This window comes from Micromesistius poutassou (assembly GCF_964030765.1).
Source record: "Micromesistius poutassou genome assembly, chromosome: 4".
NCBI classification, from domain to species: domain Eukaryota; kingdom Metazoa; phylum Chordata; class Actinopteri; order Gadiformes; family Gadidae; genus Micromesistius; species Micromesistius poutassou.
In genome coordinates, this window is record NC_140274.1 from 10895869 (window position 1) to 10915367 (window position 19499).

The following is a 19499-nucleotide window of genomic DNA, read 5'->3' on the forward strand; positions in this document are numbered from 1 at the left end:
TTGTTTTATTATTATTGTTCCTTGTTAGTATTAATAGTTATTATAATTTTCTTAACTTAACCGTCATCACTCATGTCATGTATTCATAGATGTTACGTGCAGCAGGGTGTTATAGTGCAGCATAGTGTGATACATGCAGCAGAGTGTGATACTTGCAGCAGAGTGTATGATGAAGTGTGATACATGCAGCAGTGTGTGATACTTGCAGCAGTGTGTATGATAAAGTGTGATACATGCAGCAGAGTGTATGATGCAGTGTGATACATGCAGCAATGTGTGATACATAGCAGAGCAGCAGAGTGGGATACTTGCAGCAGAGTATGATGCAGTGTGATACATGCAGCAGTGTGAAATATATAGCAGAGTAGGATACATGCAGCAGAGTGTGATACATGCAGCAGAGTTCCCATCTCCCGGCGGAAGTGGTGAGCGGAGCTGCGGACTCTCGGCTAGCTGGCTAGGGCGTTGCTAGCGGCACAAAGTGGGATTTCTGGTACCATTCCGTTAGTTATTGTACTGTTAAGGCACCGAAGATATCGAGAGCTCGAGTTGATTTTCTGGATGTTTAAACTTTTAGACGCGCTGTTGTTTATTTGACCGATGTGGGAATAGTGTATTAGTCCCGGTAGCTCCACATTACTAGCCTCAGCTTCCATCCACGGGGATTGTGCCGAGAAGCGAGTGATCGTGGAAACATGGAGTCCAGGAGAGCTGTGCGCTGCTAGCAGACTTCTGGGGAGTTTTTTTTTGCCCAATGAAGACTTTTTGAAGGACTTAAGAAGGGGGAAAAATTCACACACCGATCCACATTCGTGCCATGTTCTATATTTATTCGGTGACCGCCCAGCAGGTTATTGTGAAGCGGACTTTCCTCCAGTTTTCCATCGATGCGGAGAACAAAGTTGTGTTCTGAAGCTCCTCTGTTAGCGGTAGCTCCACATCGCCAGGCGGTTTCGCCCCGAGAAGCTCTTTACTTCCATCAAGTACTGTTTATATTGCTAATCTAACGAGCATCGTCTTCTGCATGATGTGTTGTATGGCTTTATGACCTGTAGTTGTTTCGCTAAGCTTATAAACACTATAACCAGAACTCGTTTAGACGAGTATTGTGAGGACCTCCTGTTCCCGGGAGGCTCGTCCAGACAGACAGACAAACTGGGAGTAAAGGAACCCCAACATCTTCATATCATCTAACCCACAGAGGCCACCAGGACGTCACATCACTCGTAGCCGTGGTGGGAGACTACTTGAAGACATCATATTTAATATCGTATTATAACATATTTGCAAGATTTGTGAATAACTGTATTTCGAATACAACCGAGACCAGGAGTGTTGTCTGGCAGACAGCTTGTCCTAGAGCTGAGCAACAACGGACTAGTGGACGACATTTCATTAATAGATTAGACGACGTCCTGAAACCTTGGCCCACTTGAGACGGATGCCGGAGAAGAACATTGGAGGAGTTTGCCTCATCACGTTCTGGAAAATGTTAATCGGAAATAATTTGCTGCAAATCTAGATCCGGAAGCCCAATGAGTGACACACAGTCCAGTTTCACTGACAGGTACAGTACATCATTATTTGCAACACACACACACACACACACACACACACACACATTTATGATCATCACATATCATAAACAAAAATGATCACTGAGTTCAAGTACAAATACAGGATGTATTTGTTTGAAAGATCTAACTGGAGGGGGCAGAGAAAGGCCGTGACCGTTTTGTTATAGCAGGCAGATAGAAATTAACCTTTTAGAACGAGTTCACCTTAAGCTTCAAGCCTTTTAAAACTCTCTTCCCCCAATTAAAACAATCTCTTTACTCGGCCAAAGCCTCAATCCAAGTTAAGTAATTACTTTATCCTAGGGGTTGGTCGTGATAGACTTGCTGCTAGACACTAGTGTTAAGAGTAGGGCGTTTAAACAATTACACATGGATCAACAAGCGGCCTGGCATGTTGTGGAGAATGTTTTCTTTTTTTCTTTGTGACGGTTTTGACCCCGATTCAACAGACTAATGGAAGCTGCCTTGGCAGGTTAACGGAAAATGAAATGGAATGGGATGTTATGTCATTCTTTGCTACCTGAATCCCACATACCTGCGAGGAGGGAAACCAATTCATTGGGATGCACACAACTCATCAAAACAAGCTTATTACACAGAAATAACAATGAATGTAACAATGGGTGTGAAAAATGTAATTTGTTTTGGATAACCAAGACCACAATATAAACAACACAACATAACAACATGACATAACGGATAAATTATACAAACAATGTCCTCTTGGCCAAGTTGGATTTGAGAATGCACCTTTATTTATCCACTGTGGAGGATAGGCTTTTAAAAACAAAACAAATCAGAATTTGCAAAGAACACCTGCCCCTTACTGTACATTCTTTGGAGCTATTTAGAATGGCATAAAAGACGGCCAATGTTGATGAATTTAAGCATTTGGCATTTGTTTTTCCATCTCCCCATTCTTGCTTCCCATGCCCCTTGAATGGCATGGGCATTTTTGCAGAGGACTCTGTTTTTGCTTTGGTCTGAAGTTCCAGCCATGCTCTGTGAACGTCAATTGGGGCTGGATGGCCCGCCGCTGTGACAGTTGAGTCTGCAGCTAGCTCTTTGTCATAGAGTTTTGCTGATGTCCACGTTTTTCCCACCCCCCTCCTGAGGCCCTCCCGGAAAGTGGTGCTGGTGACATCACTAATGGTAAACAATAGCTCTTGGTGGGTGCAAGCTAGCTGTCTATTATCCACTAACCTATGTCCACTAGTTGGTATGTCCCTGCAAAGTTGTCAGAGAAATGCTTCCTTTTGCTGCATGTTGGAGAGAAGATGGTGGATGGCTAATGCGTTGGATGATTGACAGATTGGACATGCATATTCACCAGATGCACATCATTAAGCCTCTTTCACTGCAAAGTCCTAAGCCTCTGCCAAGTCCTAGACCAGTACTTTGTGGTCATAATCATGGACTACGTATTGACACATAATCAAATCTTCCTTAATAGAAAACTGAAATGCCAGTGTAATGTTGTGTGTCTTGCACGCTCTTTATACTGGTAAGAGACACCATCACACGTACATGGTATTGGACATCCATTGGCTGCCCTTACTGTTGTGTCATCACTAGAACCTACTTTCCACGTACTTCCGACTACATACACGTTGGGCTTATTGGTGCCCAATGATCAGAGCTTCTGTTATGACAAGCTCAGATCTATGTCTATGTGATCTCCTCCGTCGTCCCCTGTGATAAAGAGGTATTTCCCAGCGCCATCCTCCTGCTAGTCTGCATCGATTCAGATCCAGCTGGGTCAGCTGCTCTGACCAAGTGTGTATTGAAATTAGCCTCCAGCAGCACAAGAGTGCTCATCAGAAGTGGAAGAACCGTAGCATCAGCATCCATTACTGTGTAGATTTCATTATAAGCTATTGATCAGTGTTGTCTGTTGTCTGTAATGAGTGACGTCAAAAATCGAATGTATGTATAATGCCTACGCCTAAATGATAAGGGCTGCAGTAGGCACAGCGCTCGTTATGTAGAACCAGAGCATGCATTGCATGCATTGTACTCCTATTCTTTATGCCTTCGATGATCCACTTGCTCGCTCTGGACAACAGAGCAGTCTAGACAGAATCCCTGGAGCACTTTTGGAGCCTCGCGGCGGCCTATGACTCTGTCCATTATATATTTTTCCTCCTCAGAGGATCCTTAGCTGGGCGAAGCCCCGACGAGTTACCCATGCAGGCCTTGGGGACATTGAGCGGGGAAAAGCTTATGACGCCAATCTGTGATCTTTATTTTGATCAAAGTATTTGATTGGATTTCAGTTTCTACTTCAGGTGTTAAGGCTCATGTAGTTGTATACTCATGTTATTTACGACGTGCATTTTACCTCCTGAGCTTTAACACACACACACACACACACATACACATACACACACGCCTCCCCAGTCCGTGTCTGTGTGTTTGATTCCCCATGCCCCAGAGCCCTGTAGGGATGAATAGGAGTCATCAGGCCGTCACAGGAGTGCAAATGAGAAGCTTAGGGAGACACTGGTCACACCTGGACGTCAGTTTGGCAGGCACACAACAGCTCTGACCATACTCTGTTTTCACTAGGGCAAGCCCTGGCTGGAGCTCACACTGTCCCCTCCCCCCCCCCCCCCCCATCGACTCCCCTTCACACAGCTTATCTATTGCTCTCTGGATCATCACTAATCATTTTAAATGCCCACTTCTCCGCATTAGCCTACATTATATCTTCACATCAGGCCGCGCTGAGAATTGACTCTGTATACAGCAGGGGTGATTTATCAACAGTGATCGTGTTGAGTAGAGTGAGCATGCAGTACTTGATTTCAAAAGGGAACTATGGCTTGGGTATGGTTAAACTGTGGGCACCGTAGCAAGTACACGGTTCCGAGGAAAGTTAAGAACGTATTTTGAGTGTTGGTGAGGTCGTCATTGGCTAGCCTTACAGCAAATAGTTCATGGGGTCAAACTTGATGGGGCCTTTCTATGCGGGGGTTTGCATTTTCTCTGATCATGAAGGTGTACTACCTACTTCCTCTGCATTATTATAAGGTAATGCTGACTCAAGCATGTGATGCTCAGCCAGCCTACCCTTGGTGAAGGGTACTAGGGTGCTCGGTTTAGGTATGATTTTATGCAACTTAAAGCAAAAGGGATTGTGCATCCACATTCCAAGTATGAAAGCTTTTGACATCTGAAGCAAATTCTCCACACGCATAGGGTTGATTCTAGCATAAAACATATATATTTTTAAATATTTATTACATTATACATGCTGTAAATTGTGTACACAAATCCATGCAACCACATTATTGTTGTTAGACCAATAAAGTAATAAAGAAGGGCCTTATCAGTAGTCTTGCCAGAGTAATCCTTCAAATTGTTATACATGGATGTTGAACTTAATGAAGTTAAGTTACTTAATATGTAACTTTAATAAGTATTTTTTTCTACAGAATATGATTCAGTGGCTGGCTGGCTGTACCTCGCAAGCCTTGGCCAAAAGGAGAGAACTAGACTGGGAGAGGGGGTGTCTTCTTCAATAGGCAGTATCCTAGGGGTAGTGATGCCCTGGCGGTAGGGGTGTTGAGCTGGGAGAGTGAGGCTCTAGCCAGCTTGGTGATGCTGATTCTTGTGGACAACCTCAGCTATTGTCCCCTATTTGCCCAGAGCGCTCCAGGGCCAAAACGTTACTTTCACTCCACGAAAGACAGGCTCGCTACAATAGAGGAAAAGAGTACAACAAAAAAGTGTCATGTCCTCACATGTCTGTGCTATGGTTTTTAGTCATGAACTAGGCTAGGCCCTTCAAGCTAATTGTTGTGCTTGCTGAGCGTCGAGGCTGCGCTGCTCACCACACAAAAGCATCCAGCTGCACCGGTGGGGGGAGTTGATCTCCTCCATCGCTTCTGTTTTTAATGCTGGGATTTCAGGAGGAAACCAAAAGGGGCCGATAGGTCGGTTCTGTTTTCTCAACTACACCGCGAGACGACCGTGTTCGTCCAGCGTCTGTGCACATGCACGTAATGCTTTGACTCGTATCCGACAGAGCGTGACACAGGAGGACGGTGAATGGGTCTGACTGGGGATGTGATTTATGCATCTGCTTGCTTAAGAGTCTGCTCCTCCGTGCGCCTGTAGGATCAGGGACTGTAGAACACGGCTTACCGGCTGCAACAGGCCTGGCAGCCCGGCAGTCAGAAAGTGGGCGACCCCGTTGCAGCACTGTGATTAATATCATTACCGTCCCTGCTGAATCAGGGGATGTCTAGCGGCACTGCCACCAGCACAGCACCACCACCACTCATTTTCTCCCTCGGCGCTAATGAGTGTGTCAGGGCAGCGCGGTTGCTTTGAGCAGACTGTCTGCTCAGAGTTTATGTTCAAATTAAAAATGGCTTTGTGGAATCACAGATGTAGTGTTATGTGGGATGGGAGAGGTGGCGATGGTCTGTGAACTCTGTGACTCCCCGCTAAAGGACTCGACGAAGGCCAAATGGAAAGAAGAGGAGATCATCTTGAATTGACTAGCTCTCTGAGAGGGGCTAGTATTGGTGGACTCATAAACTAATTAGAAAGGTGGATGCAAATGAGTGCAAGCAGTACTTGGAAGTATATGCTGTTGAATAAATGATAATGCATTAATGTGTAACTACATGGATGTTAAGGCAATGTCAATTGGGTGGCAGTTTGTATTTGACAGTGCTATTCAGGGACTTTGAAAAAGTATCCTTCCTGGGAAGAGGACATTAACTCTTGTCACAGTTGTCGCTTTGCTTTTTCTAGTAGGGCATGTGTGTGTGTGTATGTGGAAAAGAAAAACCATCTGTTTGGCCATCTTTTAATATATCAGTAGTTATGTAATTATGGCTTTTCTGGTTTGTATGCAGTAAATTATTCCATCAGATTTCACAGGAAATCCGACCAGATGGCAGGCAATTACTGCAATGGGTATCTGCAGTATGGTATGGATATTGGCAATGTTCCCAATGCTCTCCTTTACCTAAGTCCCCGATATAGATGCATCATGAAATCAATTGTTTCTCAAGGTAGTTAGTGATACACACTTCTTTAGCAGGACCTATAAACCCCGCTGCTGTGCTTGAGAGCTGATATTCCACCAGCCAGCTGTAGTGTCACTAACCTTGTGTGTTGGTAGACAGAGGTGCCATGTCACCTTCACATTTCTGCATATAGGGCCACTGCAGGGACACACAACCTCTGCTCGGAGGAAGTGGCAGAGAATTGGAAAGCCAGACATGTGACTTGTCAATGTTAAACACCCCCCCCCCCTCTCTCCCGGTGGTGGTGGTGGGGAACGTCAGAGTGTGTAGCGTGAAGAAATGTCTATCCCCTGGCTCTCATGTCAGGAATCCTGATGAGGTTTATTGGGGCAGAAAGGGCACCGCTTTCCCCCCTGAGGCTGTAGCCAGAGACCCATCTCTCTTGTCTCTTACACACACACACACACACACACACACACACACACACACACACACACACACACACACACACACACACACACACACACACACACACACACACACACACACACACACACACACACACACCTCGGCCTGTTTCTTTATCTCCCCCTCTCTCTCCCTTACAAACACACACTCATGCTTTATGTTTTTTTCTTGTCTGTTGCCACCCTACACAATGCGCAGACTCACTTTCACCCAATCAGGTTCGCGCAACCAACGTCACGTTGGGTTCAGACACTCAGACACAAATGTATTTGTCAGACCTGTCTGTAGGTGTTTCTAAAGAGAGGTGTTGCTCTGTTCTTATTGGTGCCCCTAGTGTGTGTGTGTGTGTGTCAAATGACTCAGGTATATAGATTAGATAACGAGCCGTGTGTGTTCTGGGGCGTTAGTCATGCCGTACCAGAGCCACTATCATTACACCATTAGGAGGGAATCATAGCCTTTGTGCAAGAGGTGGTGTGAACGACTGGCGAAGGTGCTGAACACTGTCTGTTCCATAGGCCGCTGACGCAAGAGCCGCGTGAAATCATCTTCCGTGGCACATCGCGGCTCTTCTTGAACAGCTAACTTTTTCCATCTGGCCAAACATTCAGGGATGTCGCGTTTTAGTGTTTGATAGGCACTGTTTTGAATATTCCTCTTTCCATTCCCCCGGGGGTTGTTCTGAAAACATCCCTACCCCCCACCCACCACCCTTTGCTAGTCTCAGACAGACCCCTCCCTTCCAGCGACGCCACCGTAAAGTCTGTTTTCTTTGTAAAACGGGTGAGTTGCTTGAGGTTACCGCAGCTAGCTCAACCCAGTTCAACACAACAATAAGGCTGTCTGCCTAGAAAAGGCTGGCTAATGCGTATTAACCCTGCTCACACACACTGTACGTTTTAGTGGGTATAGAGTAATGCCAGGCTGGTTTGGATATTATAGCATGATGTTGAAGTATTGTGATCCAAAGATCTTGATTAGATCGTCTATAGCGAGTTTCTACAGCAATAATATTTCCATTCAAACTTACTGAAAAAAAACAGTGCTGTGTTGAACGGATAACAGTATAAAATGTACCATATTCATTCAGTTTAGTATTTCTATGATTACACCCTGATTGCTGTATCCAAGTCTTGTTCTTTTGAATAAATAAAAATTTGAATGAGTTGACTCCAAAAACTCTGACCTCAAAGGTGGTCGGTGTGAAATTATGCCTTATGTCATTATCCATATATATAGCTGTATGTCAAATTCATACTCCCATTCATTCAAACGTTCTCGCAACTGAGCAACCAGGCCAAGGACGAGGGCTTTTTCTGTGCTTTAAAGGCATTTTGGAGAGACTTCATTAAATCATGCCTGAGGCTCCTTGAAACCGGTTACTTTACAACATAACATAGCCCAACGGAGCACATGGACTCAGAGAGGCTCGCTGCCACTCATTTGAATGAGTTTTGATGATACCCCTTTTATACGTGGCCCTCAAACGGGGTTGTAAAATGGCCACTAGGAAGGTGCCACTAAGAAAGGAATACCCTTCCAGAAGACTAGGACAGTGCTAGTTGCCGGAAAGAGTGGCAGGCCAATCCGAATCCGATATTTCTATTCCAAAGTCGCACTGTTGATTTTGGATTCTGACGAGTCGTCAGGTCTTTGAAGAGAATCATCTCTTTTTCTGCTACACTGATTTCAAGGGGAACTGCCAATAACCTCACACAGCTTCCCCCCCCACCCCCGAAGCTTATGAGAGGGTTTGAAATTGTTCCTGTATGTCCGCTGTTTTCCCCCTTCCACGTTTCTTTTTTTCTCTGTTTTTTTTGTGAGTCTCCCTCTCACAGAAATGGCTCTGTGTCAGAGTCCTTCTCTCTGGGCAGTTGGTCGTCCCCCCCCCCGCCTCCTCCTCCTCGACTGCCTCCGCGCTTCACTCTCTCCATGGTCTAGAGCCGGCCTCCTTTTGCTACCGCCGCTGCTGCAGTTGGCCCTCCGCTGCCACAGTTTTCCATCAAAACACCTAACCTCAATGGAGCATTCAAGCCCAGGCCCGCCCCAATGCTGCCCCTCCCTCCCTCTCTCCTTTCCCACTCTGCTCCGGCTCGGCCTTCTTTCTCCCTTTTCTCTCCCCTCAAACCTAATGGGCATGTCCAGGAAGAGGTCCCCGCTCACACTCTTAAAGACTTTCATTAGCTGGTTTTCAAGTACTGAGTGAGGGGCGGGACATTGATCCCTTAAGGACACAATTTGGAACAGAGGCCGCTGTAGTTAAAGGGAAGCAGTGTCTTTGGGGGACAGGTTTGGCAGCTAGTTCTTAGCATTGCCGTATACTTAACATTTTCTGTGTAGCTCACCCCCAGTTTAGCTGTGACCCGTCAGGTCCCTTTTTTCAGACTGTTGTGTTTGCCCAGTTTTGTGCATTAAAGCGTTAAACATGTATGCCGATATATTGATTATGTGCCAAATCCACACATTCCACAAATTGCTGATTGGTAAGCTGTTATATTGATGAATCTGTGGCCAACCACTGAAGTTTAATTTGATTAAACATGAATCAAAGCATGCTGATAATATTTTTTATAAAACCTCAATCATCATAAAGGAAAACTTCAGGATTTTTCACCAAGGACAAAGGAGGATTTTTTGAGTTTGTTCCAGTTTTGAGCGAGAACCCTGCAGCCATTTTCGTATTTGTATGTATGTGGAACACTACAGGACACACAAATAATTTTAATATAAATTATAACGCCATAAAGTACTGTAAAAGTACTCGTACTCGTAAAACAAAAAACATATTCTAATGGTGTGCTGCAGAACAAATAAATGTAAATGATGGTTATTTCTTACTCAAGAAGAATGCATATGAAACTAATCCATTGTCTGATCTGTAAAGTTGATCTTGTTGCATGCAAGAGCATTCGCATAAGTCGACGGTGTTGCAATCGTCAGTTGCAATCATTCATGGTTGAAAGGACATGCCAGCACGTTATTAATTGGCTAAACGAAATGCAATGCAATGTCTCTGTTCTCATGCATCTGGCTGCTGTGTTGGTAGCCCTGTTGCAAATTCTCGCTGTACTCCTGCCAAACTTGGGAACTAAACTAAAAGTCAGATGCATGTGAGCCTGATGCTTTGGTATTGTGACGAATGCCCTTGATTTATTTGGCTGGTGTAAAAGCCCAGTCATTAAGATGGTTCTGCTTTAAGAACTGAATTGGCATACCGGCAGTGCACTGTATGTGCATATTGTCTTGTGGTGGTGTTGTTGGTTGATGTAATTAAGGGAAACTTTAAAAGTTGCTTGCAACCGATATCCACAGAGCCTATAGTTTACAATGCAGTTCAAAATCAATATGAACTCCATTAGCAGTGAGACACTTGAAGTCTACTTTTGAAAGAATTATGCCCTCTTCCTATCCATTCCATGCCAGTATTTCTCCCATATTTACCCGTTTCCATCTCACTGTCTTAACCGTCTCAAATTGAGGGCTCAAGCGGTTATTTGTGTGCCGTTACTAAGGGATATCAAGGAAAAAGCAACACAAAAATCAAGCCCCTTTGGCTATGTCTTTGTCATTTTCTGTTTACTTATGACGTCAATTGAGTGCTACTGAATCATCTGTTGAATATAAAACCTTTTTTATTATACACCCAACGACATGATTCATATAATTCCTCTGTCCTAGACCTAGACCATCTCCGATTCCTGACGCAGCCTCTCGAGACTTCTCGCTTGGCTAGCTGTGCCTTTATTCGTCCCCGTATGATTAACCAAGAACATTTGCCTACTCACATTTGCCTCACCCTAACCCCCCCCCCCCCCTCCCTCCCACTGTACACATGGTACCATCCAGTGTGTGCTCTACATGCGGCAACTTTTCCATCCCTCCATCTTGGAGGTTTAGAGGGGAGTGTGCTACTAGGTAGAAACTAGCCATGTTCAGCGTAGGCTCTCTGGAACTTATTACAGTCGGGGTGCACTTCTATGAACGGGCCATTCAGCCGCTCTCTCGCACAGCCCTGAATGGGACACAGTGTCGCCAGGAGAGTTAATGTGGGCTGGTTAGCCGTAGGACCTTCCCATTACACGGGACCAGGGATCCGCTGAAGCCTGTGCTCATGCTCACCGCTGGTGCATGTTGATGTGGTCTGGTGTTTGTGTTCAGCATTTCAATGGCCTCGCTATTCATCCACCCCCGGGACTTGTCGTGAATATGTAATTGAAACCTACTTTGTTCCTAGTTTGTATTTATATTCCTTGATTGTGACATGCGATGCTTGAAGTTCAACTCTAATTGCAGCCATTGGTCTTAATGTGTTTCTGCACTCGGTGCTCTGGCCGGGGTGTAAGCTAATTTACTGTAATGAAACGCCCATTGAGAAACGCTTAGACACAACTGTCTGTTCTAATACGCTCCATCACAGCATTTCAATGTGTTGTCTATCGAAAAGCATATCGAAACCCATCTTTCCCTGAAAGGTGTTGACATCCTCTCCAGTGAATTAATTGATTCTCATCTTCAAACCATTTGGCTCTAATCAGTCTCAGGGCAGTCTGTGTCAAGAAATATGCCATGGACATGATTAAGAATCAAGATATAATTATGACAAAGCTGTGATCTAAACTAGGGACAAGGCAACACACACACACGGACACATGCACACGCGTGCTGGGCTGAGATATGAGATGCAGGGGGGCATTTGACCTGGTAAAGACTTTAATCTGCAGCTGACGGAGACAGATGTTTGATCAGGATTAGTGTGTTTACTGTCTTATACTCCTGTGAGATTCTCTAGGATAGGCGTCTTGTTTTGCCCTTCTTTTGTACCTCGGACATGGGCAGTGGAGCAAGGGCTTTAATTGTTTGAATGACGCCCATGGCATGAAGTATATCCTATGATGTTGGTTGTGTCGGATAATGACGAGCTCCCCTCTGTTCTTCCTTGCAGGTTTCCTAAGAAAGCGATCAGGTAAGAATCAATTGTCTTATTCTCTTTAGACGCAGCATATACCATGCATGTTATGAATGAGATTACAAACAGCGCAGCGGTTGTAGGAGCTGAGCTGGGGTTTTAGCAGGGGCGGCAACACAGTGGTCGTCAGAGGCAAGCGCCCTCTCTCGCTCTCTCGCCCTCTCTTTCTCATGCACATCCACAGACAAACATACACACACATGCACACAGAGGGGGGGACAAAGGGGTCCCTTTTTCTATGCGCGGCCCATCTCTGCCTTCCACTATGAACAGAACAGAGGCCTTTCACAGTCGGGGCCGGCGAAGGCAGAGGCGGTCATGCACGGCCCCCGTGGAGGTCTGAGCCGGGGGTCTGGCCCCCGTGGCACCCCCTCTGAGGGGCAGCCTTTCTCCGGGCGTGCTCCCGGGGCACACGGCAGGGCAGCTCCACATCCTCTCTGCAGCCACTTTACACAGCAGACAGTAGACACACTCAGTAGGATTCATACACTCTGGTCCGACGCTCCTCCACCGGGGCGCGCAAAACAACTGAAAGCCCTGTCTGTTGGCTGCCCTCTGTCCATGTCGAGCATTAGCCGGACACTAGACTGGAGTAGCTTGTGGGGTAGATTATACCGGGTCTGCTGGAAACGTGCAGTTCATTATCAGGGTCTTCTTGACCGCCATCGAGACCGCACAAAAGTGGTGCTATGCTCGGTAAGAGGGGGTGTGCTTGAGCGGTCCACATTGGGGTTTAGCACGGAGCATCCTGTCTAGAATGGTTAGGTTGTGCTTCAGGAAGTCGCCTCGGATTAGAGCACAATGTATGTTATTGTTGTTGGGTTTTTACTGTGTAACACATTTTTGTCTTTGTCCAGAACTAGCAGCATTCTCAGTAAAGATCACCCACCAGACAAGAAACCCAAAAGTGATAAATCCCCACTTCCCTCTAATGAGTTTGACCCTACAGGTAAGTTCTCTCCATCTTTCTCTCTCCCTCTCTCTCTTATCTCATGAATGGTGTGATGGTTGTGTGTACAAAGCATGATGGGATTCATAATGGGGGAGCGTGCACTTTTCTCATTTCTCCTATAAAACTCATTTGGGCCCACTGATTTTAATCTTGTTGCATCCGAGGTTGCTCGTAAGCTCGATATATCATTCGGGCTAACGGGTTTCACACTTTTTTGTGCATCTCCTCTAATGGCTAACGTAGAAAAGAAAAGATGTCGATCTGTGAGCCAGACCGTTCTATGACGGTCTATAAATACAACCTTTGGTTTGATAGACAACATAAGCTGGCCCTGTCAGCGTGGGCTGTGCGGCCATGCGTTCAATGTCCACATGGCTCTTTTCATTCCACATACATCCTCCTGCTGTGGGTCATCGTGCCGTATGCCACTGTCATTTATTTTCATGCTTTAAATCTTGGACTAGTCCTGGTATGGTTTTCTCAATGACACTTAGATAGCGATGGTGCAGAAACACTAAACGTTTGGTGTGGGATTCTGACTCTCCTTGTGTTGACTTTGGTCAGCAAGGACGATAGTATGATTTGAGGTTTGTCCAAAGCCTCTGTTTTGAAAATAGGAGTCGGAAAATCCCTTCCCATTCCTGCTGGCTTATCTTCCTGTGATGCAACAAAATATGGACTAGATGTGTCCCCTGGGACTGTTATACAAGACATTGTTCACTGTTTTTCGTCTCGTCTGTTATCGGCCCTGTCGTCAATTTGTCTGATGGAATTGAATTGGTTGTCTGCTTTCAAACTCAGAGTCAGCAAAGTACAGATCAGCCAGAGACCGTTTTCTGTTTTGATTGGGTTTATAACCTAATCCTCTTCTCTAGTTCCTTACTTTATCTTTATTTCCACAACTAGACAATATTTGGTCATGTCCTTTTTTTCTGTGTTGCATGTCCACGTTTTAACGATTCCTATCTCAATCTATACCTCTCTCCTGTTGTCTTCAAATTGCATGACCTCTTCAAAAGACTTTCATGGCTTCCAAATAGTTTGATTTTGTAGAACATCAATGAAATGCATTTAAAATCAAATTCCTACAAAATTATTAACAATGTGATTTTTGGAACACAGACAATTCTGACACATTTTTGGCAATGCATTTCCCAATGACACTAAAGGCAATGCAGGTCATGTTAGAGCTGCAGACACTAACTAGTCATTACATCGCTGCAAATTGCCATGAACAAAGCCATGCTAGTTCTGTAGTGACACTCTCGTCAGTTCATCCCGTTGCCTCCGCACTGTGTGTTCTTTAGTCATACCGCTGTCTTCACATTGTGTTTTATGAGGTTATAAATATCATTTGTATAATTTTTTTCTCTTTCCATCATTTTCTCCCTCATGATTTATCTCTTTTCCTGTGTTTCCTTTTACTCTGTTGTCTTGTGCGTGTATGTGTACGCGTGCGAACGTGATGTTGGTTTGTCTGTTCGTTCATGTGTGTGTGTGTGTGTGTGTGTGTGTGTGTGTGTGTGTGTGCGTGTGCGTGTGCGCGTGTGTGTGTGTTGCCCTTGCTGTCTCTGCTCTGTGCTGGGCATTGTGCTGGGGCTGTGGGCAGAGGCTGTGGTGGAGCAGAGGAGTGGCAGTGTGCTGGCGGAGGGGAAGGCTGAGTCCTGTGGTAAGACGCTCCTGCCAGGAGGGGTGGTGGTGTGACGTTGGCTGCCTCTATTCACACTTCTGACTCACTCACTCCAGGGTGAAGTTGCCTCTAGGTGTTTTCTTACTCCAAGTGGAGCAATAAGGTTGAAACTGCCCCACCAGGATATTACTAGAGCATCATTCTGTCATGAAACTCATAGACACCATTCTAAGAGGATTGTTTCAGATGGTAAATCCGGCTGTCGTAATGGAAAATATGCATGGGTTGTGTGTTGCAAATCACAGAATCTTTGTGAGAGCCATCCCAGTAGTGTTAAGTTGCCATCAATGGCTTATTTAAAGCAAAATGAAAACCAGCTTTACAATGTTCTCAATTAAGATAAACATACCCAGATGAACATGCCCAAATATATAGATATTTTGTATATTTCAACCACTGTTGGATGTATTTAATCACTAGACATTTGCTTTATACCAGTCACGTTAACCTCTGGGGATTTAACCTCTGGACTCTGGTCTTCCGGATCAGTTGAACCTTTTAAATAATGCATCAGCGAAGACGAGGAAGCCTAATCACTGATCATTTCCGCACTCTTATTCATGTAGACTCCCTCGACCGTACTGTTGACACTTCCAACCCCACACCGGTAGCAACCTGTTTAGCATGGGAACGAGACAGACGATCAACATCTAGAGGCAACTTCACTCCACGTTCCTAAGCCATACTGCTTCCTTGACCCCTTCTGCTCCCTCTCTCTCTCTCCCTCTCCTACCCCCTTTTTTTCTCCACCATTTCCTTCTGAAATTCCCCGCCCCCTGCCCTGGGCTTTCCTCTCTAACCTCAAGCCCTGTGTATGATCCTTCTCCCCCTGGCGCCTCTAACCCCCTACTCCAGGGCCACAGGCTGCTTATTGACACACCTCTCTAGTTGACACTGCACTGTAGCCGAGCTAAAGGGAGATGGAAAGAAAATAGTCAAGTTTAAAACGGTCCACCCACATCACGTCACTCAGTCTTATAACGACGATGTTGGAGGCAAACCATACATCTGTGCATGTATTGTCGTACACCGCTTGTGGTGTGCCATGTTTAGTTCCAGACAGCAGACAAGATGGTAGATAAGACTGTGTCTGACATGGTATTATCTTTGCATCGTCATGCTGGAGCAATACTACAAGAACAACCAGAAAAGTAGTGTTCTTTGCCCTGAACCGGGACCAATCGGAAAAAACGGGGGAACTGAAATTTATTTTAAAAAAATCTGATAATATTTCCTTGTTTATTCTGTTTGTTGTTTCTATATATGTTTGCATTTTTTCTGCAGACATAAATGATAGGCATGTCAAATGAAAATGGTTTACAAAGTTTGAACACTCTTTCTGATGAGAATTCTGTTTATGTTCTTGGTTGCATTGGTGTGTGAGTCTCTGTATGGAGATCACAACACCTATGACAGAGCTCTAGCCTACCATGATGGCTCATAATAGCCACTCATCATCTGAGCCATGCTCCGTTATTGCTCTCAGAAAACAAATTTCTGTATGGAACATGCAGCAAGACTCGGGTTCATATAAATACTTAATGCAACTAACTGCAATGGCTTTGTTACTGAACAACCAGTCGCTCCACACCGCAGGGCGGAGACTCGGTGTTGATCCATTTTTTTTAACCAATGTGAAACAAATGCCTTTTTGCTACACACGAATGCTCACAGATCAATCAAGGCTCTTTTTTTTATAAACCAAGCAATGCAGTCCACTGCCCGCATACAGGGTCTGCAGCTGCACCGTCTGACGCAAACGTCCTTGTAATAATAAATACAAAGTTGTCCCCAGGACTATCCGCAGATTGGTAACCTGGGAACCTTTCCAGTGCAGGCTTCCTGGTCCTGTTAACTGCATTGTTATGTCCTTCTGTGTCCCCCCCGCAGGTCTGGTTCAACGATGTGTAATCATCCAGAAAGATGAAAATGGCTTTGGGCTCACTGTCAGCGGTGACAACCCGGTGTTTGTGCAGCTCGTCAAAGAAGGTAAAAAATAGTTAAACGTCTCACGGTGGAATGAACACCGGAAAAAAAGGTAGAGGGAAGAGTGTGATGTTATCCCCATCATGGATATAGCTGGGATAGGCGGTCAGTTGTAGACGTCCCCTGCACGCCCTGACACGCGAAAAGCACCACCACTTTCGAGCGTTTCGTTTTAAGGGCGTTTCGAGCCTTGATCAACCGCGGTTTCACCGCGAGTTCTTCCTTTGCTTTGGCCCTGGCCTATTGTCATCAGTCTTTTTATAAGGCCTCTCGCCAGGCTACCGCCATGTCCTTCTGTGGCGTCTCTGCCTGGCGTTAGAGGCTCATGGGAGATTTCAATACAACGCAGAAAAACAGAACCCATTAAACTGTCTGAATATCAGTAGGCAAAGAGAGGGAGAGACAACAAGGGAGGGGCCAGCCACTGTGTTTGTTTTGTCCTCGCTAAGACAATGGCATGATATAGGCCTTGTTTAGAGCCCTGTCTTCTTAATGTGATTGCTTGAAACTCATTCATAGGTTGGCAAAGGTTGTTAGTGCAAATTAATAATTTGAGTAAAATGCTTCACATTGTCGATGTGTTTTGGGCTTATTCAACCTTTTGTCAGAGCATTTCTTTTTTTGGCGGGGGGGGAGATTATGGTCTTAACTTTCATCCAAATTCATAATTGTGATGTGCTATAATGTGTTGTCGTTAAGAGCCGAGTGTCACCATGAGACCCTATTCAAGGGTTACAGTGTGTGATGGATAGGCTAGAATACAAACGCCAAGGCCTTTCAATTCAAGGATGATTTAGCTTTGTCCACAAAGGATGGACTCAAAACAATAAGCCACCACAACGATGCTTAAGTTGTGACACATGGTTAAATATATATATATTTTTTAAACAGAAAGATGATGCGCTGCATTTATCACACAAAGGGTTTAGGAATACGAATGTCTTGTGTTGTTGGGATGACAGCTATATAGTAGCTGGCGCTACCGTCCCTCCACAGACTTAGTGGTAGATCTCATAATAACCAGTCTGGGCCTAAATCCCTTATTTGGGGTGGAGCTGAGAAACAGGTCCTTCTTGTCCTATAACCACTGTTATGGTCTTTTAAAAAAATTGCTCATAAATAGTCACTCTGCCACATCTTGGGTGTCGGGTGTTACAGTGTACACGTATGACCTGTAAGAATGAGCGTACACTTTGGAGTCTGCCTTCTATATGTCTTTATTGTTTAAGTGGGATTGCAGCTTTTCTTCCGTTCTGTTTGACTAACTACTTTTCTGTGTGGCCAGATGGGGCTGCCATGCGGGCAGGTGTTCAGACAGGGGACCGGATCATCAAGGTATTGTGTTTGTCTGACTGTGTGCTCCAAAAACTGCCAACGTCACATGTGTTTTCCTTTTTTTTGCCTTTTTCTTTTTTGTGTGGTTAAAGCAGAGCACTTTGGCTCACTGCTGCTACCTTCTGGTGGGTCCAGGAATCTATACGTTGGCTGTGTTTCAACACCTATTGTTAATGTTTTATTCAGGTGAACGGGACCCTGGTGACGCATTCGAATCACGTTGAAGTGGTGAAGCTCATCAAATGTGAGTCATCGTACTGTCTTGTGCCATTGAAGGCTGTAGTTTCCGCATGAGCGAATGCCTGTTTCCCTCAACACCGATGTAACTCCTGTGTCTCCTGCCTCCAGCGGGCTCCTATGTGGCCCTCACGGTCCTGGGGCGGCCCCCGGGGCTCGCCCAGATCCCCCTCTCCGAGGCGGAGTCGGAGATGCTGGGCCTGAGCGTCTCCTCCCCCAACTCCCCCGCCACGGAGCGCCCCTACAGTCCCCTGGACCGCCTCTCCTCCAACATGCCCCCGTCGCCATGGGTACCATGGCTCTCCTTCTTGTGTTCCTCTTCTTTAAAAATAAATAAATAATAATAAATAAATCTGCTCAGACGCTTTGTCTGTCTTCCTCTGCTTTCTTTGCACTTTGTGACGTCATACTAGCGGTGGCTACAATCAGTAGTGTAATAACCATAGGTCCTATTACCTTATTCCTCAGGATGATACTAGCGGTGTCTACACCCAGAAAGCCTTGCAGCGGATGATCTCAAAGGAGCAGCAGGAGTTGCAGGTGGGCAGGCTATTGATCTTTTACTGTGGTATTTGTATTATGGATGCATGCACTGCCTTGACGATTCATGGTTTAAATTTTTTTGTCACTGTTAGAGAATCACTTTCACAAGGTATTAGCTTGCTTGCACTTCAGAGACTATGAGCTGCACAAAGACATTACTTATGTAGGTTACCACTATAATGGTATAGTTATGGATTAAGAACAAATATATTCAATGTAATTCAAACCCTACAGGGGCGCCTGGTAGCTCACATACACACACACACATACTCGTATCATTAAGGCTTCGTCCTTACGGCAGTGACCCGGGTTCGATTCCAGCCCGCGGTCATTTGCTGCATATCCTCTCTCTCTCCCTTACATCCCTGTCTAACTCTCACTGTATTTGTATTGAATAAAGCATACAAATCCAAAAATAAATATTTAAAGATAAAAAAGAGAGTTGCAAATTGAAATGCCCCGTGATGTTGATTGTAGGCTTCATATGTTGTGTTGTTGTGGCCCTTAGAATGTGTAGGTCAATAGGTCGTCTTCAAGCATTGCCATTGCCAACACTTGCTAACAACCTTAGCCCTCCACCCCCTCTGCCCCACAGGCCATGAAGGAGGAGTACAGCAGGAACCCCTCCCCCAAACTACTGAAAGACATCCAGGAAGCTAAGAAACACATTCCTCATCTGCAGGGCCAGTTCCTCAAGGCCAACGGGGCAGCACAGGTAATCCCAACACGACAGATTGTCCACAATCCACACAGGGGAGGA

General features: G+C 45.3%; 1 protein-coding gene across 3 annotated transcripts in view; it reads left to right on the forward strand.

Annotated features, from left to right (window-relative positions):
- The first annotated feature begins 450 nt into the window (after positions 1–450).
- The window catches only part of arhgef12a (Rho guanine nucleotide exchange factor (GEF) 12a), a 41738-nt gene continuing 22689 nt past the window's right edge, over positions 451–19499 (forward strand). For 2 of the 3 annotated variants that reach the window (XM_084467347.1, XM_084467348.1), the window contains exons 1-10: positions 451–1567; positions 11973–11993; positions 12854–12945; positions 14558–14617; positions 16529–16627; positions 17910–17959; positions 18146–18203; positions 18308–18486; positions 18665–18736; positions 19335–19454. In XM_084467347.1, coding sequence (XP_084323473.1) covers positions 1536–1567; positions 11973–11993; positions 12854–12945; positions 14558–14617; positions 16529–16627; positions 17910–17959; positions 18146–18203; positions 18308–18486; positions 18665–18736; positions 19335–19454 — 783 coding nt within the window. In that variant the 5' untranslated portion in view covers positions 451–1535. The remainder of the gene's footprint in view (positions 1568–11972; positions 11994–12853; positions 12946–14557; positions 14618–16528; positions 16628–17909; positions 17960–18145; positions 18204–18307; positions 18487–18664; positions 18737–19334; positions 19455–19499) is intronic. The other variant, XM_084467349.1, reaches the window with a different exon arrangement.